The sequence below is a fragment of the Cryptomeria japonica genome, chromosome 10 (genome assembly GCF_030272615.1).
Source record: "Cryptomeria japonica chromosome 10, Sugi_1.0, whole genome shotgun sequence".
Lineage (NCBI taxonomy): Eukaryota > Viridiplantae > Streptophyta > Pinopsida > Cupressales > Cupressaceae > Cryptomeria > Cryptomeria japonica.
In genome coordinates this window covers 16,794,802-16,822,765 of record NC_081414.1, presented here as the reverse complement: position 1 = coordinate 16,822,765, position 27,964 = coordinate 16,794,802, and the positions used below count along the sequence as shown (strand labels likewise).

At 39.4% G+C, this 27,964-nt stretch overlaps 1 protein-coding gene across 4 annotated transcripts in view; it reads right to left on the bottom strand.

The window, feature by feature from the left end:
* The window catches only part of LOC131076717 (transcription initiation factor IIF subunit alpha), a 258,184-nt gene extending 232,341 nt beyond the window's left edge, over window positions 1-25,843 (bottom strand). For 2 of the 4 annotated variants that reach the window (XM_058014024.2, XM_058014023.2), the window contains exons 1-2: window positions 25,400-25,841; window positions 25,103-25,291 (exon numbers count right to left, since the gene is read on the bottom strand). In XM_058014024.2, the coding sequence (XP_057870007.1) occupies window positions 25,103-25,291; window positions 25,400-25,570 (360 nt within the window). In that variant the 5' untranslated portion in view covers window positions 25,571-25,841. Of the gene's footprint in view, window positions 1-25,102; window positions 25,292-25,399 lie in introns of all 4 variants that reach the window. The other 2 variants (XR_009113478.2, XM_058014022.2) reach the window with 2 other exon arrangements.
* Between the last annotated feature and the right edge of the window lie 2,121 nt (window positions 25,844-27,964).

Sequence of the window (27,964 nt, the reverse complement as noted above, 5' to 3'; positions counted from 1 at the left end):
CAACAGCCTCTCTAGGTAGACTAGTTGCGGTTATGCCTACAACTTCCTTGAAGGAGAGGAAGAGTCCAAAGCCACCCTAGCAACAGTACAGGGGGCATTTTCCTAGTGATCTAGTAGCTCCTGGAGGTGAGTGTGATAACCCCTAAGGTATCACATAATGTAAAAGTATTTAAATAATGTCAATATATATATAGATTAATTAACTAAAGTTCTGAATGATTAAATTAATAAAATATATTTAATATATAATAAATGTCAATCAATAATTAATACATTTAAATATGACAAGTGTGATTTAGTTAATATTTAATAATTCTTTTAAAAACTAAATGAAACTAAATAAGCAAAAGCAAATAAGATTACCTCCGCACAAAAGCAAATAAGATTAAATAAACAAAAGCAAAATAAATAAACGAAAGCATTTAATGCCCCCCCCCCCGATTACTTCCACACAAGAGGTGCGACGGTAATCACAGCCTAGGCTGTGATCACCGCCACACCCCTTCATGCGGAAGGGAACCGTGAAGGGGTACAACCCCTCACGGCATACAAATAACAAGGAGAAGGGAGAAGGGGAGGAGAAGGGAGGACCAGCGGTGGAAAGCAAGGGAGAGACATTGGCTGCGTACAAACAGGTACGTGTTTATATGTTTTTCACGTAATGTTTATTACTATATTAATATATGCAAAAGGAATATAGGGATTAGTATGCTACTACAACTTGCTTTATTTAATAATGAATATAAGTAATGTGTTAAAGGAACATAGGTAATCAGCATGTTAATGCTATTTACTTTTTTAATGAATACAATATCCAAATTAACACATTAGGGAATGAACATGTTAATACAGATTTGATAAAGGAAACTAATAACAATATGATGACAGTAAGGCATATTTGAAATATATGTTAACAAATACGTATTAATGAATAGTTAAGAATATATGTGAATATATGTTAATAATGTGAATTACGAAATGGGAAATAATAATTAAATTGTCAAATGCAATATAAATATGATTAAATAATGAAGGCCATAGGGGGGGAAACTCCCTAAGCCTAATGGAGGGATACGCGAATCCCTGGTTGGCAGTATATATATATATATATATATATATACTGATGATCTATATGCATATATGAATGGCTTGGTTGACAAGTTCATCCAAGAAGAGACGGATCTGGCCAGTCCCCTCTAATGGACTTGGGTGATGAGATACATCACCCAAGGCAAGGAATTGACTTATGGTCTGCCTTGGATGGCTTGGGTGTAAGAAATTGCACTCAAGACAGGGATCGAATTAACCTTCGATTTCCTGGATGGCTTGGGTGTAAGAAATTACACTCAAGACAGGAATCAAATTAAAACCTTGGTTCCTGGATGGCTTGGATGTAAGAAATTACATCCAAGACAGGAATCGAATTCACCTTCGTTTTCCTGGATGGCTTGGAACCAAGAGGGGTTCCAAGAAGGCGAGCCTCACAGCCGCCTAAGGACATACCTTTGTATGGCATTCGTATCATTTTTATAGATAAGAATTGTGATTAGTGTTAATTAAGTAATCTTAAATTAATTTGCAAGTTGATTTAAAAACAATTGATGTATATGTTGTATTCTAACAATTTGTTTTGCAGGACAGTGAGCCCTAACTAGTAGGGACATTACAGTGGTATCAGAGCATAATCCTGCCAACCTATGGGAGGGATTCTTAGTTGATGATCACATATCAGAGGAAGAAAGGCGCAAAAGCAATGGTCAATCAATTAGCCAAACAAATTCAGGCCTTTATGGAGCAAACCAATGAGAAATTCGAAAGAATGAGCCAATTAATCCTCCAAAGTACAAACAGCAACAATAGAGATATGACAAACCCTAGGAGAGAGACACACTCTAATCACGCCAATAACGAACGATCTCCTCAGAGTTCTAGACAAACAATTCCCCAATTTCTGCCTAGAGAGGAACGTGTGGGAGAGGAAGAGGAACCGGCCACACTTGGGGTAGAGGAAATTGCCCAAATTTATGCTAGGTTAGAGCCGGAAGTTCAAAGAGTAGTTTCCTTCAAAGACTTCTATGAATCCAAGATTAATGAGGGTAGAAGAAGGAAGCCTATGGGTAATGACCTCAAAGCTAAAGTCAACAAAATGTCCTTACCATGCTTTGATGGGTCAGGGAAAGACATCGCCCAAGCTTGGGTACAAAAACTAGACACATACCTCTCATACAGTCCCATGACCGAAGGAGATGCTATAAAATTTGCCATATTACATTTAACAGGAGCAGCCCATAATTGGTGGCACAACGGTCTCATTACCCTAGGACACAAAAATGTCTCCACCTACAATGAATTTACCCAAAAGCTCATCAGCCGGTTCGACCAGAAAGACTCCGAGTGGTACTTCCAAGAATTGACACACCTGAAGCAATTAGGAAGCATTGAAGACTATATAGACCAATTCCAAAATTTGTCAGTAATGGTCCCCGACCTATCTCAGAGAAGGCTTACCTACATGTTTTTAGAAGGCTTGAAAGACTCTATTAGAAATTTTGTAAAACCCCTGGAACCATAAAATTTAGGGGAGGCCATTAAAAAAACTAGGATGGTCGAACTTAGTGCTCCCAAGAGTACCTCAACCAAAACACCACATAGGAATGAGGGATTCCAGAAGGACCGCCGGGAGAGGCCCTGCCGCTTTTGCAAGAAACCTTGGAGTGTGAATCACCAATGTAAGGAGAAAGAGGAACTCAAGGAGAAAGGGTTATGCTTCAAATGCAAGACTCCATGGGGGAGAGGCCATGAATGTAAAAAGGGACAAATAAATAACACAAAAGAAATACGGGATGAGGAAAGACCTTATAAAAGGGCCAGAGTTGAGAACAACGAACCAAGTACCTTAGCAATCATCACCCAAGGGGGTGAGAATAGATGCTTCAAACTTAAAGGAACTATCAAAGGACAGAAAGTAATCGCATTAGTTGACACAGGAGCCTCACATGACTTCATTAGCAAACACTTAGCAGCAAAAAAAAGGTTTAAAACTCAAGAGTTTGAAGGGTTTGAAGTGATCATGGGCAACGGAGTCATAGACAGGTGCACCAAAATTATACCTCAATTGGAAGTCACCCTGGGAGGACATACCATTACAAGGAACTTCTTTGTGGTGAACCTAGAGAATGACATCATTTTGGGGATGCCATGGATAAACTCATTGGGATGATTCACCATGGATAGTCCCAATCGGGAGATATGCTTCCAACATGAAGGGAGGGAGATAACATTAAAGGGAATTCCCGACGGTTCTCCAAAGATAGTATCATGCAATAAAATGGAGAAAATCCTTAGACATGATCAAGGAGAGTGGGTCGCCCAATGTATGGTCTTGGATAAATCTCCAACCGAAGGCCAAATCATTCAAAATGATATACAACCCATCCTTAAGAGACACAAAAAAGTCTTCGAAGACATTCCTCCTGGTTTACCCCCAAAAAGGGGATTTGAACATTCCATTGAATTAGAAGGAGCAAAACCAATCATTACCACTCCTTACCGCCACCCCCACAAATTCAAAGAAGAAATTGAAAAAACCATAAAAGAATTATTAGAAATGGGACACATCCAGCCAAGCAGCAGCCCGTTCGCTTCATCAGTAGTATTGGTCAAGAAGAAAGATGGGACGATGAGAATGTGCATAGATTATCGGACCCTAAATAAAAAGACTATAAAGAACAGATACCCTATCCCAAGAATTGATGAACTAATGGATGAACTCCACGGAGCAAAATACTTCTCTAAAATCGATCTAAGGTCGGGATATCATCAGATTAGAATAAGAGAGGAGGATATACCCAAAATGGCATTCAGATGTCACTATGGACATTTCGAGTTTTTGGTTCTACCATTTGGCCTCACTAACGTCCCGGCCACCTTTCAGTCATGCATGAATCATACATTCAGGCAACAATTACGCAAATCCCTTCTAATATTCTTCGATGATATACTCATTTACAGCAAGACATGGGAAGAACATCTCCTGCACATTGAAGAGGTATTAAATATTCTTGAATCTGAATCCTTATATGCTAAAGCCTCCAAGTGCAAATTTGGGATGAGAGAAATCATCTACCTAGGACACAAAATTAGTGAGGCAGGAGTAAGTGTGGATGAGGAAAAAATCAAGGCCATCAAGGAATGGCCCACCCCTAGAACATTAACACAACTAAGAGGGTTTGTGGGACTATGCAGCTACTATAGACCTTTTGTAAAAGGGTTTTCCAAAATAGCAGCACCCCTCACCGACCTAACTAAGAAAGGAGCCTTCACATGGAATGACCAAGCCCAATAGGCCTTTGAACAACTGAAAATAACCATGAGCTCGTGCCCAGTATTAGCCATTCTTGACTTCTCTATACCTTTTGAACTACAATGTGATGCATCTGGGGAGGGAATTGGGGCAGTCCTCATGCAAAAGAAACACCCCCTAGCCTTTGAGAGCTGTAAACTTATCGAAGCAAAAAGACTCTACTCCATCTATGACAAAGAAATGCTAGCCATAATGCATGCCTGGGCCAAATTTCGCCAATACCTCGTGTTTGGTGTGAAAACCGATCATAACAGTCTACGCTTCTTCTTGAGTCAAAGGGACCTTAATGATAGGCAACAAAAATGGGTTAGCAAAATACAAGCCTATGACTTTGATATAGAATATGTAAAAGGGGTGAATAACAAGGCAGCAGATGCATTATCCCGAAGGACACACCTCAAGGCCCTTACCAGCATCTTGAAGGACTGGAAGGAAGAAATCCTAAAGGTATATAACCAAGATCCACAAACCAAGGAAATCTTGGAGGGAAACCTTCCCAATGAAGACTTTAAAGTTAGGGAAGGCCTCATCTTGTACAAGGGAAGGGTATATTTGACCCCTGAAACCAAATTCAAGCACAAGCTCCTAAAAGAATTCCATGATAACCCCCTAGCAAGACATCAAGGATACTATAAAACTTATAAACACATAAGAGAAAAGTATGCATGGAAAGACCAAAAAAGAGATGTCCAGACATACGTACAAGAGTGTCTAACTTGTCAACGAAATAAAATCGAACTCACTCACCCAGCTGGATTGCTTCAACCATTAGCTATTCCCAAACAGAAGTGGGAGAGCATTTCGATGGACTTCATAACAGGGTTGCCAAAAACGCAAGGGAAAGATAGCATTTTTGTGGTGGTAGACAGACTCACGAAGTATGCCCATTTCCTTGCAGTCTCCACCGAATACAAAGCCTATCAAATAGCCGATTTGTTCTTCAGGGAAATTTTTAGACTCCATGGACTCCCTCTGAATATTGTCAGTGACAGAGATAGCAAGTTTATTAGCCAATTTTGGCAAGAACTCTTCAGAATGGCAAGAACGGTCTTGACCCCTAGTACCAGTTACCATCCTCAAACGGACGGGCAAACCGAAATAGTGAACAAATGGATAGAAGGCTACCTAAGGAATTATGTTACAGGGCAACAGACGGCATGGGTAAAGTGGTTACACCTAGGAGAACCTTGTTACAACACGACACACCACATGTCAATCGGGATGAGCCCTTTCCAAGCCCTGTACGGCTATGAGGCCACAAGCTTTGGAGAACTAATAAACCAGGAAAGTAAAGTACCAAGAGCACAAGATTTTGTTCAACAGAGTAAGGATATCATGAAGAACTTGAAAGAGAATCTACAACAAGCCCAAAATCAACAAAAGATCTATGCAGACAGAAAGCGTACAGAAAGGACTTTTGAGGTCGGAGATCTGGTGTTTTTAAGGCTACAACCATATAAGCAATCTTCCCTCAAGAAGAATGGGGCTGAAAAATTGAAATCCTGATTCTACGGACCCTATAAAGTAACTCGAAGGATTGGGGAAGTAGCTTATGAAATAGAACTTCCCAAAGACAGTAAAATACATAATGTGTTCCACATCTCCCACCTCAAAAAGGTTCTCGGGCAACACTTGACTCCGTGTAGTGAACTACCACCCTTAGATGATGAAGGGAAACTCACCTTGTACCCTGAGGTCATTTTAGATACACGGAAAAAGGCACTAAGGAACCGGGCCATTACTGAACACCTGATTAAATGGAAGAATCTTCCCCATGAGGATGCCACTTGGGAAAAAGAGGAAGATCTAAAGATGCTTGAGGACAAGCAAAATTGAGACAGAGGGACTGTGATAACCCCTAAGGTATCACATAATGTAAAAGTATTTAAATAATGTCAATATATATATAGATTAATTAAATAAAGTTCTAAATAAATAAATGATTAAATTAATAAAATATATTTAATATATAATAAATGTCAATCAATATTTAATACATTTAAATATGACAAGTGTGATTTAGTTAATATTTAATAATTAATAGAATATTAAAATATGTTAATTTTAGTATTAATGCTCATTCAGTGTATATTCTATTTTAGAAAGATCGTCTTCGATCTTCTCAGCAGTTTCTTTTAGAAACTTGCTATTCTTGTAAATAGCTTGTATTATTTATGAGCGTTTTGCTCATTCTGTTTATTCAATCAATTCTTTGAAATCCATTGCGTGTTTTCGCACTGTATTATGGTATCAGAGCCACAGGAATTTTTTCGAAATTTTTTTTATCCTAGTGGAAATTTTCGAAATTATTTGTTTGAAAAATTTATCATTGTTTTTTCTTGGCTGGGGCGGAATCGTCGATTTTTTTCGTCGAATTTTGGCGTTTGCACTGTGTTAGCGGCGGAATCGTCGAATTTTTTCGGCGTTCGTGGTGTTTGCGGCTCTGTGCAACACCTGGGCGCGTTTTTTTTTTCGGCGTTCGTAGTGTTCGCGGCTCTGTGCAACGCCACCTGTTCGCGTGGTGACTGTTCGGCTCCCGCGACCTCCGCCTGCAACGCCACCTGTTAGCGTGATCTGTTCGCGCCGTGACTGTTCGGCTCCCGCGACCTCCGCCTGCAACGTCACCTGTTCGCGCGATCTGTTCGCGTCGTGACTGTTCGGCTCGGTGACTAGTTGCAGGGAAACGAAGTTGTTTTCTTTCTGCTCGCCTCGGTGACTGCTCGGCTCGGTGACCTGCAACTCGTCATTGTTGCATTATACCTTCTGTCTGCAAACAATGGCATCGTCGTCTGCAAACTTCGATTGAAGTTCTTACCTTCAGTTTTCATCGCAGTTCAGTTTTTCTTGCAGAATCGTGGTGGGTTTTTCAAACTCTCATCTGGGTTGTTGTCCATTTTTTCTGGGTGCCTCGATTTTCGTGCCTCGATTTTCGAGCCCGCGAATCCAGATTCTGACAGGAGAATCCTTCTGGGTTTTTTGCACGCTTTTCTGGGTTGGCCTTGGATTTTTCTGGGTCAGCCAGGAATTTTTCTTGGGAATCGTGCAAATGGCTTCTCTCACCAATCTGATGCTAGAAGGCAGTCAACGCTTTAATGGTCACAAGCTGTCAGAAGCTGTCTTGCCGGAAGGAATCTGCGGTAACTGATCATCAGTTACTGAGAGTTTGAGAAGCATGACTGCCTCCCGATTGCGTTCATCAAACTTATCTTGATCTGCACCAGGTGTACCAGGACTGAGTTCTTTGCCCAAAACAAGCTGGTCAAGACGCCTATATTCAAAAATGGTCAACATACGCTGCTTCCAGATGTTGTATTTGATGAAGACAGAGGATTTTTTCAGTCCCCTTCTTCTGAGCAGATTTCTGATGGTCAGCCTCACAGTGTTCTTATTCCATTAGGTTCGCCTGATGGGAGGGATGATGCAGAATCTATTTTCGATGATGCACTACCTGAGTTCCCTCCGGAGAATAATCCTCCTCTTGCTGCTCCTGTTCCTGATCCTGAGCCTCTTCCAGCTCCTCCAGATGTTAGCACTTCTACTCTCCGGCCTAAATGGTGGGCCAAGACTATTGGTGATCTCAGGGATACTGAGCTCATTGAGGGTAGAACCTCCCGTAATAAGAGCAAACAGCAGCATACAGTCAATTTTGCTCTCATGGCTAACATACACAGTGTTTTTGAACCTCAGACATATTCAGAGGCTAAAGGTATACCTGAGTGGGAACAGGCTATGGAAGCTGAGTTCCAGAGTCTTCAGAAGAATCACACTTGGGCCCTTTCTGATCTTCCTTCAGGGAAGAAGCCCATTAGCTGCAAATGGGTGTACAAAGTAAAATACAAAGCTGATGGAACCCTAGACAAGTATAAGGCTCGTCTTGTTGCTCGTGGGTTCTCACAGAAAGAAGGCATTGACTACGAGGAGACTTTTGCTCCTACAGCCAAAATGAGTACCATACGGCTCGTTCTTGCCTTAGCAGCCCAGTTCAGTTGGAAAGTCCATCAAATGGACGTAAAGAGTGCCTTTTTGAATGGTGACTTACAGGAAGAAGTCTACATGACGCAACCCCCAGGATTCAAGGTTGCTGGTCAAGAACAGAAGGTCTGTAGACTAGTCAAAGCACTCTATGGTCTGAAACAAGCTCCTCGGGCTTGGTACATGAAAATTGATAAGTACCTGACAGATCATGGCTTTCAGCGGAGTCCATCTGATGCAAACCTGTATATCAAGCATACTAGTAATGATATTCTGTTTGTAGTTGTCTATGTGGATGACTTAATCATTACTGGCAGTTCAGCACATTTGATCACTGGGATCAAACAGGATTTGTGCCGCACTTTTGATATGACAGATTTGGGACTTCTACATTACTGCTTAGGAGTTGAAGTTTGGCAGACTGAGACCAGTATCTTTCTCTCTCAGTCCAAGTATGCCAGAAGTCTTGTGGACAGGTTCAGAATGCAGGATTGCAAACCTGCCTCTACTCCTATGGAACCCGGGCTCAAACTTTCAGCTCAGTCATCCTCACCAGTTGTGGATGAATCTCTGTTCAGGCAACTAGTGGGCAGTCTCATCTATCTTACTGCTACTAGACCTGACATCAGTTTTGCAGTGAGCTACATTTCACGCTTCATGACAGCTCCCAAGGCTGATCATTGGTTAGCAGCGAAGCGTGTGCTGCGTTATGTGAGTGGCACTTCTGATTATGGACTTCTGTACACTCGGAGTTCTGATCCTATACTCAGTGGTTACACAGATTCTGACTGGGCAGGTTCGGTTGATGACCGTAAGTCTACAGCAGGGTATGTGTTTAGTTTGGGATCTGGTGCTGTCACATGGACTAGTAAGAAGCAGCAGGCAGTGGCTCTCTCCTCGACGGAAGCAGAGTATCGGGGAGCAGTTAAGGCATCTTGTGAGGCGGTTTGGCTTCGGCGAATGCTTGCGGATATGCATGTCTCCCAGGCAGGTCCTACTCCCTTGTTCTGTGATAATCAGGGAGTGCTCAAACTCGCCAAGAATCCAGTCTTCCATGAAAGAACCAAGCATGTGGAAACGCATTGTCACTATATTCGACAGCTGGTTGAAGACGGATCCATCCAGTTGCTGTATGTTCCTACCTCGGAGCAGCCAGCAGACATATTCACCAAGCCCCTTGGTCCTGATAAATTTGTAAAATTCAGGGGGTCTATAGGTGTAGTTAATAGATTGAGCATTAAGGGAGGGTAATAGAATATTAAAATATGTTAATTTTAGTATTAATGCTCATTCAGTGTATATTCTATTTTAGAAAGATCGTCTTCGATCTTCTCAGCAGTTTCTTTTAGAAACTTGCTATTCTTGTAAATAGCTTGTATTATTTATGAGCGTTTTGCTCATTCTGTTTATTCAATCAATTCTTTGAAATCCATTGCGTGTTTTCGCACTGTATTAATAATTCTTTTAAAAACTAAATGAAACTAAATAAGCAAAAGCAAATAAGATTACCTCCGCACAAAAGCAAATAAGATTAAATAAACAAAAGCAAAATAAACAAACGAAAGCATTTAATGCCCCCCCCCCGATTACCTCCGCACAAGAGGTGTGACGGTAATCACAGCCTAGGCTGTGATCACCGCCGCACCCCTTCATGCAGAAGGGAACCGTGAAGGGGTACAACCCCTCATGGCATACAAATAACAAGGAGAAGGGAGAAGGGGAGGAGAAGGGAGGACCAGCGGTGGAAAGCAAGGGAGAGACATTGGCTGCGTACAAATAGGTACGTGTTTATATGTTTTTCACGTAATGTTTATTACTATATTAATATATGCAAAAGGAATATAGGGATTAGTATGCTACTACAACTTGCTTTATTTAATAATGAATATAAGTAATGTGTTAAAGGAACGTAGGTAATCAGCATGTTAATGCTATTTACTTTTTTAATGAATACAATATCCAAATTAACACATTAGGGAATGAACATGTTAATACAGATTTGATAAAGGAAACTAATAACAATATGATGACAGTAAGGCATATTTGAAATATATGTTAACAAATATGTATTAATGAATAGTTAAGAATATATGTGAATATATGTTAATAATGTGAATTACGAAATGGGAAATAATAATTAAATTGTCAAATGCAATATAAATATGATTAAATAATGAAGGCCATAGGGGGGGAAACTCCCTAAGCCTAATGGAGGGATACGCGAATCCCTAGTTGGCAGTATATATATATATATACTGATGATCTATATGCATATATGAATGGCTTGGTTGACAAGTTCATCCAAGAAGAGACGGATCTGGCCAGTCCCCTCTAATGGACTTGGGTGATACATCACCCAAGGCAAGGAATTGACTTATGGCCTGCCTTGGATGGCTAGGGTGTAAGAAATTACACTCAAGACAGGGATCGAATTAACCTTCAATTTCCTGGATGGCTTGGGTGTAAGAAATTACACTCAAGACAGGAATCAAATTAAAACCTTGGTTCCTAGATGGCTTGGATGTAAGAAATTACATCCAAGACAAGAATTGAATTCACCTTCGTTTTCCTGGATGGCTTGGAACCAAGAGGGGTTCCAAGAAGGCGAGCCTCACAACCGCCTAAGGACATACCTTTGTATGGCATTCGTATCCTTTTTATAGATAAGAATTGTGATTAGTGTTAATTAAGTAATCTTAAATTAATTTGCAAGCTGATTTAAAAACAATTGATGTATATGTTGTATTCTAACAATTTGTTTTGCAGGACAGTGAGCCCTAACTAGTAGGGACATTACAGTGAGCAATCTCAAGTGCAACTTTGCTAGCTTGCACCTGAATCTACATGAAAACATTCAAGCAAATCATAGCCTTGGTGTATAGAAAGAAATGAATCAATACTACAATTAGAAAACAAAGTAGAGTTCCTATCTATCCAAATGCAAAAGAGAATCTCCACCCTAGAAGCATTCTAAAATTGGTTGTACTTTATAGGGAGACAAAGCCAATCTCCTAACAACGCCATATACCAAGAGAATGGAGAAGAGTGAAAGAGTTTGAAAAGATCATGTATCCAATTCTAGGCTTCTTGAGCCCAAGGCGAAACCAAAAGACGTGCCTGAGGCTCTCCAGATGTCTACAGAAAACATGTTGATGGCAAGTGATGCCCATTTGAATTAGCCACTTTCCCATCAAAAGGCCTTGATAGAGAATGCAACAAGCAAAGTGGGCCAATTTAGGCTCCAACACAACAAACTAAATGTGTTGAAATCGACGATGCCAACTGCCAGGAGAAGGCTGAATTACCAATAATGATTGAGTTGTTCAACCATGGGAAGGTGTGGAGAAAGCCAAATGTAGCCTTTATTAGAGTTAAAATTCTAACAGGGGGCAATATGGGTACTTGAAAAGTAAACTGATCTTGATTAGTTAGATTAAATTAGAGTTTGAATTCAGACCACAAAAGAAAGCTCTTGTTGACTTTGTGGATGAGGCCTAGAAATGTTTGCACTCCACATTTGCAAAGGCAAATAGCATGGATCCAAGGCAATTTGGCCAAAGGCTAGCCTTGAGACCTATGAAAAGGAAACCATTAAATGGATTGCTAGTTAAGAAATATCCCAATATGAAAATCATTTCTCGCCCATCTAAGATAGGGTTTGATAGCTTCCCAAGCCTTCCAAATGCTTTTGATAACAAAGGTGCCTTGAATAGTGACCGGCTCCTACAAAAAAAGAAGGGTTTCCATTTCAAGGCCTCTCCAAGCTTCATTGCCATCAAATGCTCTAATAATCCATTTGACACATAGGGCAATGCCCTGTCAACGAATGGAAATTATACGAAGGTTCTGTTGTGACCATTTCACACATCGCCCCATTAGAATGGGGACCCCCTCTTTTTGCTTTTGTTTTGCCTGTTCTTCTCTCTGCTCTTAGGGTTTTGGGTGAGCGAATGAGTTGTCTGGACTAGGGTTAAGCCTTAGGGGTTTCTATTGGATATTTTCAAGCTGAATCCAGTCAAATTTTGAAGACTATTAAGCATCCTCCCGCGAATTGCAATTTTTGAAATAGGATGAGTCTGTCAGGAAGTTAGATAGGTCTCAGGTTAGGTCCAGTCAGGATTTTGAGGGCAAATTCAAGCTATGTCTAAGTGTTAGCATTTTAATGATGGAATTGTGCATTTTTGTCTGGGTAATTTTTGACCAAATTTTTGATGGCTTGATAACTGATTCCTGGCCTTAGAAATGACTTAATTATGCCTTGTGAAGTGACTGAAGACCTAAATTTTGGATATTTTGGCTTATAGAGGGTCGCCAGGGTATATGATCGGACGTGAATTGAAGATTTTGAAGATTTTGAGGACTCAAAAATGACAAGTTTTTAAGGTTTAAGGCAAATTCGCTCCTGTCCTTCACTGAAGGACCAAGGCGAAATGGCTTGTTTTGATCATTTTTGGTCTTGGTTGATCGAACTGGAACATCAAGGACGCAAGGAAAGATGAAGCGAGCATAATGGAGTATCCAAACTTAGTCGTTAGCAATGAAAGGTTGAACTTTTGGCCTAGAAAGATAAAGGCGCTCCTGTCCCTCACTGAAGGACCGAAGCTTGAATTCCAAATTTGCATTATCCTTGCAAGATTTAAGTGATTTCGCGATTTGAGGAGGTCGAGAGAGGCATGTTTTGCTCGTTGAATATAACTTGAATAGGCCACAATGGAGAAAATCGACCCAAGTTGCAATAGGCGCTCCTGTCCCTCTCCAAGGGACCAGAGCGATTTTTCAAAGGAAGCTCCTGTCCCTCTCCAAGGGACCAGAGTGATTTTCTCACAAGGCAAATTTTGGGCAAAGGTAAAGCGAGTTTCAAGTTTGAGATGAAGGAAGGAAGGCGTAATCACTCCATTGAAGATAATTTTGAAAGGTTGCAAAACACAAGTGGAGCCTATAATAGCCAAGGCGCTCCTGTCCCTCACCCAGGGACCAGGGCGAAAAATACATTATCATGTCTTCCTTCCCAAATTGGGATGAATCCAGGTCAAGGCACAAGATGGCGATGATATTTAAAGTGCTTCAAGGAAGAACAAAGTTGCAAAGACCACAAGACTTGATGAAAATGGCTAAGGCGCTCCTGTCCCTCACCAAGGGACCAAAGCGAAATCTTCAAGTATGCCTAATTTTAGAATGCCACTTTCGTTTCAAAGACTCAAGATGGAAGGCGGAGTGATATTCTACGTTTAGAAAGTGATTTAAAGATGACACGATCAAGGGTTTGTACCAAGAACTAAAGGGCGCTCTTGTCCTTCACTCAAGGACCAAGGCGATTTTCATAAAAACAACCATTCCCTTCCAAAACCACGTCAAGGCAAGGATATGCAAAGTCAAAATGTCTTTCGAAGGACGATGAACAAGGAATTGACTCCAAGAATCGACAATCTTGGGCTCAAATGTAAAAATCGCTCCTGTCCTTCACTGGAGGACCAGGGCGAAAATCTTAAGAGGAACTCATTTTGTCTTAAGAAAGCAAGATGAACATGCATAGAACGAACAAAGAAGATCATTGATTGCCCTGCAACATGAATTGGCGATTGGAAAAGACAAGGACCAAGGACAAAAGGTAAGATCGCTCCTGTCCTTCACCAAGGGACTAGGGCGAAAATGTTTTAAGGTGCACTCTTTCCAAAGATGGAATAAATCAAACTCAAGATTCCAAACGAAAATGCCATTTTGGACGTCCAAGATAAGACTTTGAACGTAAAAAGCAAGAAATACAAGGCCAAAATGCTAAGGCGCTCCTGTCCCTCTCCTAGGGACCAGAGCGAGGTTCTTAACAAAGTGATATTCTTCCCATGCTTAGGCGCCAATATCCTTCAAATTGCATTAAAATACCAAATTCGCTAAAAAACTTAAAAAAAATTATTAAATTGGCATTTAATAAGAGCGCATGGGCATTTAATAATTAATTTAGGCCTTTAAAAAATCGAAATTTTAATTGTAAAGGCATTTAAAATTAATTATTATTGAATTAAAATCAAAAATGGAGCGCTTGGGGATATTATTTTAATATTTTTTTTTGACAGTCGGCCTCTTCTCTTATTTAATTTTTATTTATTTTGGCCTATTTTCCAAGTCGGCCTATGGGCAATTGCAATAGTGAGCGCCTATATAAGGGAGGTATTTTGAAGCATTTTAATCCATCATTCGATCATTTATTCAAATGCGATTTGGAGAAGCAATAGAGGTGCGAAATCTGGTCCAAGGAAGAGTGCGAAATCTGGTCTAAGAAGGAGTGCGAACTTTGTTGGAGGTTAGAAGTGGAGCGAGTTTTCTCAAGGCGTTGAAGACCCAAAGGGTGGTGAAGTTGATGAAGGAGGCGCATTTGCTAGAGGACTTCGATCTTCATTTTGCCTAGCGAATTTCTTAATTTTTGCATCATTTTTTAGAGTTAGTTCTCAAAGAGAGGTATGGCGAGATCTCCCTTGTTCAAATTTTGAAATTTTGAATTTCCAATTGCATAGTTATATTTAGGAAATGATAATTCAAAGATTTATCATGAAGTTTCCTAAATTTAAAACTTAAATCCAGTCTATATTTCTATGTTGCAAAGTATATTGCTCATTATGAAATGTTGTGTAGGTATCAAGATGGCGACCCCGAAGACAGGAGCATCCACTAGTCGTCCAGCCCTCATGAAGGAAGATCAAAAGAATGAAGAATTGGAGACCAAGATCGTGTCAAAGTGGAGCAACATTGGAGATACCAACTTGGGAAACTTCAGTGTGAAGAAGTTTCGAGAGGTCCCTTACATTGGAAAGCCATCACCTGTCGCGAGGAGAATAATTGAAAGTGGCATTATCAAGGCAGCCGGCTTCCCTCCAGCAGTCCAGTGCCCTGAGCTGATGATCGACTATGCCCGCCATTATGACCCGCAATCAAGATCAATCGTGTCCAAGGAAGGAAACACTTTGGCTTACCTTTTAGAGGAGGCTATCAGTGAAGCTCTCCATCTACCAGAACATAAAGATATGATTTACAAAAGCCTGGAAGGAGCTAGATCCATGTACGAAGATGATCCAGACACCTGCTTAAGCATCATCAATAAGAATTGGTTACTCAAAAGTCGTCCTCACCTGAGCAAGATTCCAAACACACCACATAGGATCGACTTCCAGGAGGAATACAGAGATTTGATAACCTTACTCAATCGAGTTACAGGGGCTCCTCAAGCCTTCTATTTTGAGAAGTGGATGTTCTACTTCATCCAAGTGATAGTTCAAGGGAAAGGAACAATTCATTGGGCTAGAATTATTAGCCATTGCTTGGACGTACAGTTGAGAAGACTGAAGGCTACCAAGTCATTCCACATGAGCTCATACATCGTATATGCCTTGATCAGGAGTTTTGAATATGCAGGACTACCTCACAGAGGAGCGATCGGAAGAGGACCAGGGGAAGTCAGAGTTTGTGAATCTTATGTTCATTTGCATCATCCACCTGGAAGTAACTACAAGTTAGTTAATGATACATTCACGATGAACATCACCAGGACATTGCAAGGTGGGATTCACAATCGGATATCTCAAGATGCACAGGAGCTTGTGAAGAGGTATGGTGCTTGGTTTATCCAATTCCAGAAGTTTACATATATTAGAGTTCATGGGTGTCCTTCACCACCATATATGTTGCCAAGATATCCGAAAGACAGAATAGTGTTACTGGAGATGACTAGGCAGTTGGCGGCTTATGCAAAGGCATTCAGACACAGGCATGGAAATGGAATTCCTGTGCCTATCATACTAGGGAATTCAGTTGAGGTATGTCCTAATGCTCTAGCCATGGATGATGTAGAGAAAGAGTTGGCCTTATATTCATTTTCATTCTTTGCCTTGAGAGAGAACTTTGATCCTTATGGATATGTAGAAGAAACAGTTGGTAGAAAGTACAAGCACGAATTTCAAATAGAAGACTTTTTGATGAATCTCTCGAGTGATTTAGAGGTCAAAAGAAAGATGCATTCTAGATTACCTTTAGATCTCATCGGGAAATGCAAAGTTTACAGAGTGGCCGATCAAGCCCAGGACAGTGGCAGACATCTCCAATCATCTTATGACCGAGAGGACAAAACAGTGAAAATAGATTGGAATGAACCTGAGATTACAGACTTGAGAACTTTGATGGCTCCGATTTTGTCTTGTACTCGCAGATGGGTGGATATACAACATCAAAAGTTGAGAGAACAGAACACATCGATGACTTTTACTTTGGAGGAAAGGCCAGGGGAAGGAGGAGCAAGCACAAGCGAAGGCAATCCTCATCCTAGGAGCACAAATGAAGACAATCCACACCCTAGATGCATAAGTGAAGGCAATCCTCATCCTAGAAGCGCGAAGAGGAAAGAAAGACCTGAGAAAAGGGAACCCTCCAAGAAGAAGCAAGAGGCCCATCGAGGTCACTCATCTAGCACATCTTCCCAACATAAAAAAGGGACAAGTCAAGGACAAGAGAAGAGGGTACTTGAAGTTGAGGAATCTATGGAATCAATGGTTCAGAATGATAAGCATGAAGAAAGGCAAGCACCTCAACATTCATCAAGTCAATCTCCCCAAGTCAATGAGCTACATGAAGACAAGAATGATGATGAAATGACATCTCCTCTCTGAGAAGAGGGATCAGTGCCTAAAGAAATACAAGTTAGAGAGACAAGGTCCGCCATTCCAGACTGGTTAAGGGAGAGGCTAACAAGGGTGATTGTGATCGAAGATGAAGATAATATAATTGATTTAGAAAGCCTTGTTGGAAATTCTCAAGAAGTGACAAAGAGAAGGAAGGCTACCAAGATGTCCAAGATGATCAGAGATGAGACAGGGTCCAGGAAGTTGCAGATAGCTACACCGGCAGTGGACAAGTATGAAAGTGAAATCCTTGCAGAAGAGTATGATGTAGAAACATTTGAGCTTGGTCCACTCACAGCCGAGCAGACGCTGGAGGAGGCAACTGATTCATTTGAGGCACTTAAAGACAAGCTTAAAGAAGAAATGGAAAAGAATAGAAAGCTTGAGAGAGAGAGAGGTGCTTGGAGAGGCTACTTTAGCCATCTCAATCAGCCTTTGGGACGTCAGGATCCAGCAGTATCTCCTGTGCAAGCACTTCCCCTTGAATCAGTTGGTGAGGCAGAAAGAGTTAAGAGCTTGGTTCAGCTTATGAGCTCTTGGATTGACAAATCCCATACCGTTGCCATTGAGTTCGCAACAAGAATGATGCAGACTACCCATCGAGCTATCCAGGTCCTTGAGATCATTCATAACCTAATGATAACAGTAGCCGCCTTTGCCCACACTAGAGATGTTATCATTCCTGTTCTGCAAGTAATCAGGCAAACACCAAGGAAGATCTTAGCACAAGAAAAGATAATGGATGGAGGAGCTCATAATTTACTTCAGTGGTCAACTCTACTTTAGATGAAGGAAGTTCTTTTCGAAGACATTAGTACCAAATGCAATCAAGTTGAGGAGGTCATTCATCCGATTCAGGACAAGGTGTTTGAGGTGTTATGTTCTATTCTTGGCAGGAGGATTGAAGATGAGACAGATGTGAATCTTCAAGAGTTGGAGGAGAAGGTCAAGGTCATCTTTTGCAAAGATGAGAATGTTATCACAGATGAGCAAAGAGATCAAATGTTCGCCACTATGCTCCTGATTGAGAAGGTCAAGGAACTCGAGCCTGGATGGGACATAGCTCTTCTCAAGGCTTTCGATCAGGTCATCCACTTGGAGGAACGAATGAGGAATCTTCCAGAGATTCCTATTACTGAGATTGAAGGAATTGTGTCCAGATTCACTGCATATGCTAAGAAGGAGCATTGGAAAGGGAACAAGGTTCTAGAAGAGAGGTTGTTATAGATGATGTGGCACCTTAATTATCATTGGTCTATGTTTCCTAGATTTTTGTGCCAATTAAATATTTGGCTATGCATTTAATATTGTTCAATAAAGGGGGAACTTTTTGTAATAAACCCTAATTAGGGTTTAGGTGTCAAAATCTCAGCCGTTGATCTTCTTTTGATCTGGGCCGTTCATTGTAATTGAGGATGCTATATATACCCTCATTCATTTTCATTTTGTAATGAGAGAAATTAGAAATGAGATATTAGAACTAGAATTAGAGCTTTTGGAGAGAAGAAAGTTATTTTGTAGCAAGATTGAGCATTGAAGAAAGAATTTCAAGCAATTGTTGTCTATGTTGACTTTGAGATCAATAAAATATTGAAGTTATGGTGTTTTATTGCAATTCTCGTGGTTATTTTCATGGTTGTTTACTTTCTTGAATCATTCTCAGTCGAAGTAGTGTTTAAATTTGAAGGACTAAGTGTTGAGCTTGATCTTTGGTGAGATTCACATTCCAAACCACTAGCTTCTTACTGATTGTAAGGACGCCTTGTGTGGTCAACTGGAGATATTTGGATTGCTTAAACCTTCAATCATCATTGAACTATTGATATGTACCTTCATGGTAGTGTTTATGATTCTTGATGATTTGAAAATCAATAATCACCTTAGAAGATCGCATCAATCTCAGTAGAGTTGTAATTCCTTGGCAATACTGAAATTGGTCGGATCTTACCAAGTCTAGCCTACATTGAGTCATTCTTAGGATTAGATTAGAATTCATCCTTTCCAAACCCTACCTTTTGATCTTTTTGAGAACTTGTTAGTTTTAGGAAAATCTGTTCCTGAACGGAAACGTAAGGCCCCTTGATGAAACAGCATTCACAACGACCACTGGTGCTTATCCACACGTAGAGACCCTACATTACAGAACCTTGGAGTCACCCTGATTGATCCTTCTTCGTGACATCTTCAGCAATCAGAGGCTTTATTCAAGAGAGGATAAGGTACCCTTGGGTATTTTATTCTGTGTTAGGCAGTGTACAAAATACACGTCAACAGGTTCCCAACATCACAAGGCAACAAAAATCCCAAGCAACACAATGGGAGCCATGATTCCCATCACTAGACATTGAGAGGAAGTCGAAGAGGAATTTCTTGATCTTTATGTAAAAGGCCTTTGAGGGAACCCAACATGAAGAATAGTAGACATGAGTGGCAGCAAGAATTTTGATGCAAATCTTAAACTCACCAACCAACAAGAGAGGCTTGGTGATCCAGTATTGAAGCTTTTTCTCAATTCTAGCAATAAACACTTGCCACTTGCCACGGTTTGGTGAGCAAGGCCTAAAATGCAAAGTGAATCCCCAAACAAACAAAAGATTTCCCCTTGACTAATCTACTTCCACCCAAAAAGATTGAACCAAGTTGGCCTTGAAAGGAATGACTGGCAATAGCATTGCGTCTTTTGCCATTGAATGCTACATCTTGAAACTTGATAAAAGATATCTAGGCAATACAAGGCATGTTTGAAATTGTCCTCCTCAATGAGAAGAAGGAAAGAATCATCGATAAAATGACCATTAACCAGTTGTTGCAAAGAATGGGGAAGGGACATCCCTTTGACACGAGATTGAGAAACTGTCTTAGCTAGCAAGTACCCAAAACCCTTAGCCGCCAGGACATAAAGAGCTTGGGCAAGAGGATATCCTTGATGGATGGACCTGTGAAGCCCAAAGGTGTTGGACTATTGGTAAACAATGGTGATGCAAGTAGAAGAATCAGCAAACAAAATTTTGACAATTTGAATGAAGTGTAGGTCGAATCCAAGAGCCTCCAAGATGGCCAAGATGAAAGGCCTTTCAATCCAATCATATGCTTTGGCAAAATCAATTTTGATGAAAAAGGCAAGTTGTTGAGAGCAACCCATTCCATACATTCGCAAACAATAATGATGTTATCCAAGATGAACCTAAATTTACTTTTAGTGAATCCTATTTGTTCAGGACGAACAATCAAGGGAGCATGGAATGGAGCTTAATAGCCAAGGCCTTAGCAATGATTTTGTAAGAAACATTCAGCAACATGATAGTCCTGCAACTGTAGATTTCTTTAGGATCCCCAAATTTAGGTATGAATTTTATATTGCCCTTTATAAATTATGCTGCCCAACGATTCATTTTACATGGCCTTAATATAGACATGATGTAGACCACTTCCAACTGTATCCCAAAAAATTTTGCAAACTCGCAAGGAAAGCCATCTAGGCTAGGATCTTTATCATTGGCCATAGAAAAAATAGTCTCCTTGGGATCCTCTTGAGTGAGAAGTTGATTGCATATTATACGTTGTGCATTGGAAACCCGATAGGGGACATAGCAAGACATTGTTGCAAAGAAAAAACCCTAGCCAAAGATGACATACCAAGACATTGTTGCAAAGAAAAAACCCTAGCCAAAGATGACATAGCAAGACATTGTTGCAAAGAAAAAACCCTAGCCAAAGATGACATAGCAAGACATTGTTGCAAAGCAAAAACCCTAGCCATGTTAGGATTCCCACATATACTGAGAGGGGGGGGTGAATCAGTATCTAACCGGTTTAAAGATTTTCTTAACTTAAAACATGTAGAGCATATCAATACTGTATACCAGTAAACAGAAAGTAATGCAATAAACAGAGATAACAGCAACCACATGAAAAACACACCATAACACAGTAGTTTAACGAGGAAACCCAGTCTGGGAAAAACCTCGGTGGGATTTGTGACCCACAATATTCACTTACTGGCCAATAAGAGAATATTACTGTTACAAGAGGGGCCTGCACATGCAGGAAGGCCAAGTGCCTAGAGCTCACTGCTCAATTACAAAATGGGAAGTCTCACTGACTTACAAAATGGATTATATAAATCCAATGTCTTGTACTGCTTCAAGATAGCATCTACTATGCCAAATCCAATACCGGTTTATAGCTCTGCTTCATACATAAACCCTTAACCTATAATTCGCATAATAGGTCTGCCTTATTTCGCCTATTTATTTTCTTCCATCTATTTCAAAATGTTCTACAATGATCTCTTATATATATGAGTCATTTTACAACTTGCCAAGTCGGCTTACAATGATTTTACAATAATTAACAAAATATATTACAAACAAAATTCTTGTCGGCTTCTGTGCCAGTATGCTTCCTTTTACTGTTGATGGTCTCTGTGCTGGTGTAGATTCTGTCTTTGCCGGTGCCGGTAAATTGTCTTGCCAGTGTCATAGGATTGTAAGGTTGCCATCAATGACAAAACCTTCAATCACCTACAATATTTCATTGGAGTGTGCATTTGCCAACAAGCCAAAGATGACATAGCAAGACATTGTTGCAAAGCAAAAACCCTAGCTAGAGATGACTCTTGGAGTAAGAAGACTCATTCATAATGATGAACAAAGGCTTGAAGAATGTCTAGGAACTCATGCAAGAGTTATTGTTCCTCTTGAATCTGCTAGATGAAATGAAATGTATGGTAGGCCCACAAGGGTTGAAAAAATTCTTTTTGTTTCTTTCTCGCCAATCTTGATCCAATTTAATTTGAGTGCCCCAAGTGGTGTGAGTGTTGACAATTTTCTACTATTGGCAGATCTAAGCCACTTGGAGCTAGGTAGCAAGATCAAATGGTTGAGCTTTGAGAGTGACAATGGCTAGGTGGACATGAGTGGTGGATTCATATGAGCAGCAGCAGGAATAGGAAAGTTATCGCTCATAAATGTAGAGAAACTACAACACAATAGCGATGGCATCATTCCACCATGTTATCCAACTACCCTTATCCAAGGGGCAAGGCTCTAAATTACACACACATCGAATGTGTGCTAATGTAGCCTTGTGGTGAAGTGATGCATTAAAAAAGAACTAAGTCTACATTTTTGGGCCTAGCAAGAGTCAAATCAATTCAAAACCATATCAAGAAATTATCTGGAAGGACAAGATCAACCGATGATTCCACAAGTAAAGAATAATAGTTGGTGAAGGAGAAGAAAGACTAAGCTAAAAGAATGGCACTATCGAGTCTCTTTAAGACTCTATCAAGATCTACTCTTAAATTACTCCAAGTTTACCATGGAGAATTATCTTGGCAATTGCCAACATTGGGATTGAAAAGATCCAATTTGTTATGCATTATAAACGAATCCTCCCTTTCACCAATTGTCTAGTGCATCAACAAGGCACTCCATTTATCATATGTGTGTTCGACCATCTTAAAATCCTCACACAAAACCCAAGTGATGGTCAATATTAAATGCACAATCCACCTCCAAAGAGAGGATCTCTCCTTGGTGTCATTGGAAGCATAAACATTAATAGCATAAAAAAATGATTATTGATGTTGAAAAGGACCCATAGAACATGTTCGGCGGGGTCAAAACCATGATCAACCAAAAACTAATGCCATGTAGAAGAGAGAAAGATGAAAACATCTCCTCAGACAAACTAATGGCTACTATCGAAAAAATGACTGGAAGGCCAGATGACACATCATGTCACTGATAGCAAAAATCCAAACACTTTGACCTCTTGAAGGCAAAGATGTCTAAATCTGAATGCAAAAGATGAGGATCACGAATGGAATATTTCCGTGGGAGTTCTATTAGACCTTGAACATTCTGTGAAATTCAATTCATTGATAATTCTCATTACCCATCTTGTCTGGAGTCGAATAGTTGTTCTAGAATAGCACATCATCTGTCATATAGCTCCCAAATTGGAAGCCACCCTAAGCAATAGGCTATTTTGATAGCGTGAACTCTCCTTCCAAACTCCTCAATAGGCTACAAAACCTCCTCTATCCTAAAGGAAGGGAGGAGTGTTGAGCCTTAACAAGTTGTGTGGTTACTAGGTTGTTCCTCATTTCACAAGATGGAGCCCTAGAAGGGGAGATGGGAGATTTCCCACTATTTGTGGGCATGGAAACCATCTACGAAGCCGAGGTGGATTTGGGAGCCATCTTTGAAGAATTGGAGCTCTAATTCTGCTTATTAACCATGGTGGACCAGCCTTCTTTTGCAAGAGGTTTGTAGGAGGTGATGGACCAAGCAAGGGTTGAACCGAAGGCTTTGGGCACGAAGATGCCAATGGAAAATCTCGAATCTTGTGTTCGGAGGATTGGTATCAATAGAAGGCATTAGGTAGATTGATATATTGCACCCACTGGGAGTAATGGGTTTGCCCAATTAAATCGAAAAAGTAGCATACATATAGTAATGGGTTTGCCCAACTTGAATATCCATAGCATCTTTAAGGTCCTTTGAAAGATTTATCTCCACACAAACTCGATGCTGAGGATGAACCAAATAAAATTGTTCAGGTTCGATGCAAACCACAATGCCTAGCAAAGATACTATTTGGGTCAAAAAAATCCAGCAAGACAAAGGGAGACCGAGAAACTCAACCTAAACAAGGATTCAAAGAGACTTGTCGTCTAAGACAACAAAGTCACGAGTCCAAGGTTTGAACACCAAAAGGGAAGAATGGACAAGCCAAGGGCCCCACTTGAGGACAACCTTAGCGTGGTTGGCCTCAGTAAAAGAAAAAAGAAAAAAACCCCTTGGTGAGGTTTTGCACAACAATGAGTTGGATCCCATGTGGTTTCCCAAATTTCATGACCCAATCTCTAAGCATGCTTTCAAGGGGGACCCTACCCACAAAATAGCCAACTATAGTGAAATTCTCTAACCAACTACAAGCATTATCAAATAATGATATTAGATTTCCACAATCCATATTGTTGTTTGTAATTGCTTCTGGATGCAAAAAACTATCACACAATCGAATCCAGAAGCAATTATAGACAGCATTATCAAATTTAAGAATGGGAAGAATCACACCTAGGGGTATTTCAAGGGGCATACCTCATGGAACACCTTGGGTACAAACTTCCAAGGGCGTTTGAGCATGGAAATCATTGGATGTTCTCATCAAGCCTTCAACTTCAACAACAACAATTGTGGATGAAAGAAAGGCCGAGGCCATATAAAGGGAGAAAAAGAGCCTGCAAGCTAAGTGGTGTAAGCCGCACCATAATAAATGTACAAGCAAGCAAAAAATCCTACAAAAGTTGGATATTACACAAGCACATGGCAAAATGAAAAAACCTCCTTTTTTCTTATAATTAGAGTATACCTGGAGTTGAAGAAAGAAGAATTACACATAGGTGGAAAAAGAGATGCTTAAATTTAATTTTTAAAATTTATGTCATATTTTTATTTTTCCAGTTTGGTAAAGTTAACAACTAGAAGTTGGTGTCTCAGCCAACAAATGATTGCGGTCTAGAGTACCTTAATGCTATGTATCTCAAGCGGAAACAAAAGATAAAATGTTGTGCTTTAGTTCATAGCCAAGAGAGATACCAACTTGCCATATCCTTTCATTTTCTGAAATTTGGTAAAAACTGTATACACCAGTAGTACATTAACTTTAAGTTAAAAAATAATTACACGTACAAGGAGTAAAATGCTGCCTTAAAATTCAAGGCAGATTGAGGGGTCAATTTGACATGTGATCACTTGTAGGGATTTGATTCCAATGAAGATATATATTATTGACTCTTCATTGTTTTAAACACAAATTTAGTCCTCTGATCAAGATCAGTAGTAAACTCAATCTGGTTCATCCACTCGCACTAACTTTGTATATTATTTACAGTTTAAAATTCAGTGTCTTGAGTTGCGACAACCTGACCAGGTTGGGTACACCAAGCCTTTTGCAATCCACATACAAGTATGATACTCAATTATTGATATTTTGCATATATGAACTGGAAACCTCCAACTTGAAACACAAAAGAAAATTTATAATTATACTCAGAACCGGATAAAAAGCTATATTAAAAATAGATACTTACAGATTTAGCAGCGGCTTTTCTGTACATTGACCATTTGCCCTTATCTGATTTTCTGAAGAACTTAGTTTCAGCGGTACTTTTGACATCTCCATTTCCACCCCCCTTGTTATCTGGCCTATTCGCATTCACAGGAAATTTACAAATAAATTTTTCGGGCTCTTTAGCCAAGCAAGCCTTCAAATCATATCTCTGAAATCTCAAAAGAAAATCAGATTAAATTAAATTCAAAGCCCTTAAAACCACAGACACGTAGGCAAACATGTAATGGGAAAAAAAATTCCGTAGGCTATTTTGTACCCGGATGACTTTTCTGATGAGATGACCACACGTCTGGCAAGTCGAGTTGTTCTTTGCCATGCTGGTGGCACAGGTAAGGCAAATAGGGTCAATGTGGGTGCACTGTGAGGCGTACAGATCCTTGTTCGAGTCGCAGGAAGTGCACTTGACGCCATCTTTCATGCACTCCATGAGGGTGATGGAGATGAAGATGCGACCAATACTGCAGTTGAGAAGATACCGTGCAATGGTGGAGATGAAGATGACGACGAATACTGCAGTTGAGAAGATACCGTGCAAACCACAAAGCCATCCTTTTGAAGGTTCAGTTTCAAGTAACGGTTATTCTTGTCCAGTACATATATAATCAGCCTTCTGGGTTCTTTTACAATATTTCGATGCCATTAGAATGTGTGGAATACAAGAGTAAATTGTGTACTCTCTTCTTACTCTTCGTTGTAACTTGAAGTCCTTTTCACACAAAGAACTACTTTGAAGGATCTCTTCTCTCTCTTTGGCATAGGAGAGGAGGGCATTGTAGGATTTATAATTATGTACTGATATGTTTTACCACTTAGCACTCACCACTCACTACTCACTCATTTAATCTTTTAATTGTTAATTTAAAAATATAATCAAAACTTCATTAAAAAAATTTACATGTATCAATAGTCGTTTATTTCTTTTTCTAGAGAATATTATCGCATTTCATTATATTACATCAACTTGGCACACAACATAAATCAAGGCAGCTACAACCATTCATGCACAACATATCCAAGTTTCAAGACATTTGGATCATATTTTAGAAAGTTAACTCTATCAAAAGATTGTGATGCATAGCAAACAACACAGTTTATAGCAAATTTTGTGAAGCCTTTGTGTAGTGTCCTAAATTGTACTCCTTAATTGTGAGTCCAATTTAACACTCTTCTTAACACTTTAGTGTCCACTCCCCTGGATATTTTTAGGACCATTCCTAGCCTTGAATTTAACCCCCAACTCAATGAGATGAGTCATGTTTTATTTTCAAATTCAAATATCTCATTTCGCATTTAATCGTCATCAAGTTCAAAAATTAGGACCAAATCCAATATCAGGGCCTAAAATCTTGCATCCCTTTTTTGAAAACCTATTTTGGTGGGTCTATAAAGATTAGCTACATAGTCCCAACAAAATCTCTCAAAAATTTAAATATTTTAAATGTCATTTATTATGACAGTTTTATGTCACTTTTATATCAACTTTTACCTTTTAGCTCATATATAAGCTAGTAGCTTTCCTCGTTTAGATATATGATCTTTATGATAAGGAAACCCTACCAAATTTGAGTCTATAGGTCTACAAATCTGAAGGATAATCAATAACATTCAATCTTCATCAATTGTCATTCATCATGATGGAAGCTTCAAGGAATGTTAGAGAATGATAGGGACTTACTGATTGTTGATTAGCTTGTACCTCTCCTCGAGGGTTTGGTATGATTTCATGTCATCCTTACATTTTTTAGTTTTAGCTTTAGATTTGATCTTTATCACTTAAATTCATTATCATTTATGTGATTCATGCATTATTGAGTTGCTTTATACAACACCTTTTGATTGTCCCATTTAAGGTTCACTCTAATACACTTGAGCAAGGCTCTTGTTTACATTATTGTATTTTATTGCTCATTGCAATCTTAGACACACTTAAGATTCAAAGAATACACTTTTGTCTGTGATCCAGCTTAGTTATTGTTAGAACATAATGTTATTAGGGATCACATCCTTATAACATTTATATATAATTTTTTAATATAAGGTTATAAAACCTTATATATTATATGTTTTATAAGCATATCACATTTGAAATAATTATAATCTAACAACTATTAGATTATTGATTATTTATGAGTAGGGGTTATTGAAAAGGTTTGACTAGTGAAGCCACCCTTCCTCCTATATTTAAGGAGGTTCTCTCTTATTTGAGAGGTGTGTGAATTTGGAGCTTTATGGTGAGTTGTATCACTATGCACAAGAGCTATTATTGGCCATGTGGAAGTATTGGAGGAATATCCCCAAGTCAAGTCTAAAACTTGATGGGATCTTTTTAACACTCAATCAACATGTGCAAGGTCCTTTGCACAATAATTTTGGTGTGCAGTTTCTACTCTTTTTTATAATTAATTCATTAAAAGTCAAGTTAGGAAATTCCAAGCAATTTTTTAAGGCAATATCTAAGAGATTTTTCATACCATTTTTTCCCCCTAACTAATATAGCATATAGTTGTAATTGCTAACTAATAGATGGTTAAGTGAGAGATTATTTTTCTTTTAGTATTACATTTCATAATCCATTTAAATTATAATTGAATTATATTATCAAAACTTTAAACAAATATATCAATTTATACTATAAGAAATTAACATTTGAAATGCTTTATAATTTTTTTTATGACCTATTCTTAAATCCCTTTTCATATTATTTATTTACATGATCCATCCTTATATTTATATACATACTAGCTTAAAAATATTTCATTCATATGTTCTCCTTAATTTAAACCAGAGAACAAAGGTGAACTAGAACATCTACATATATATA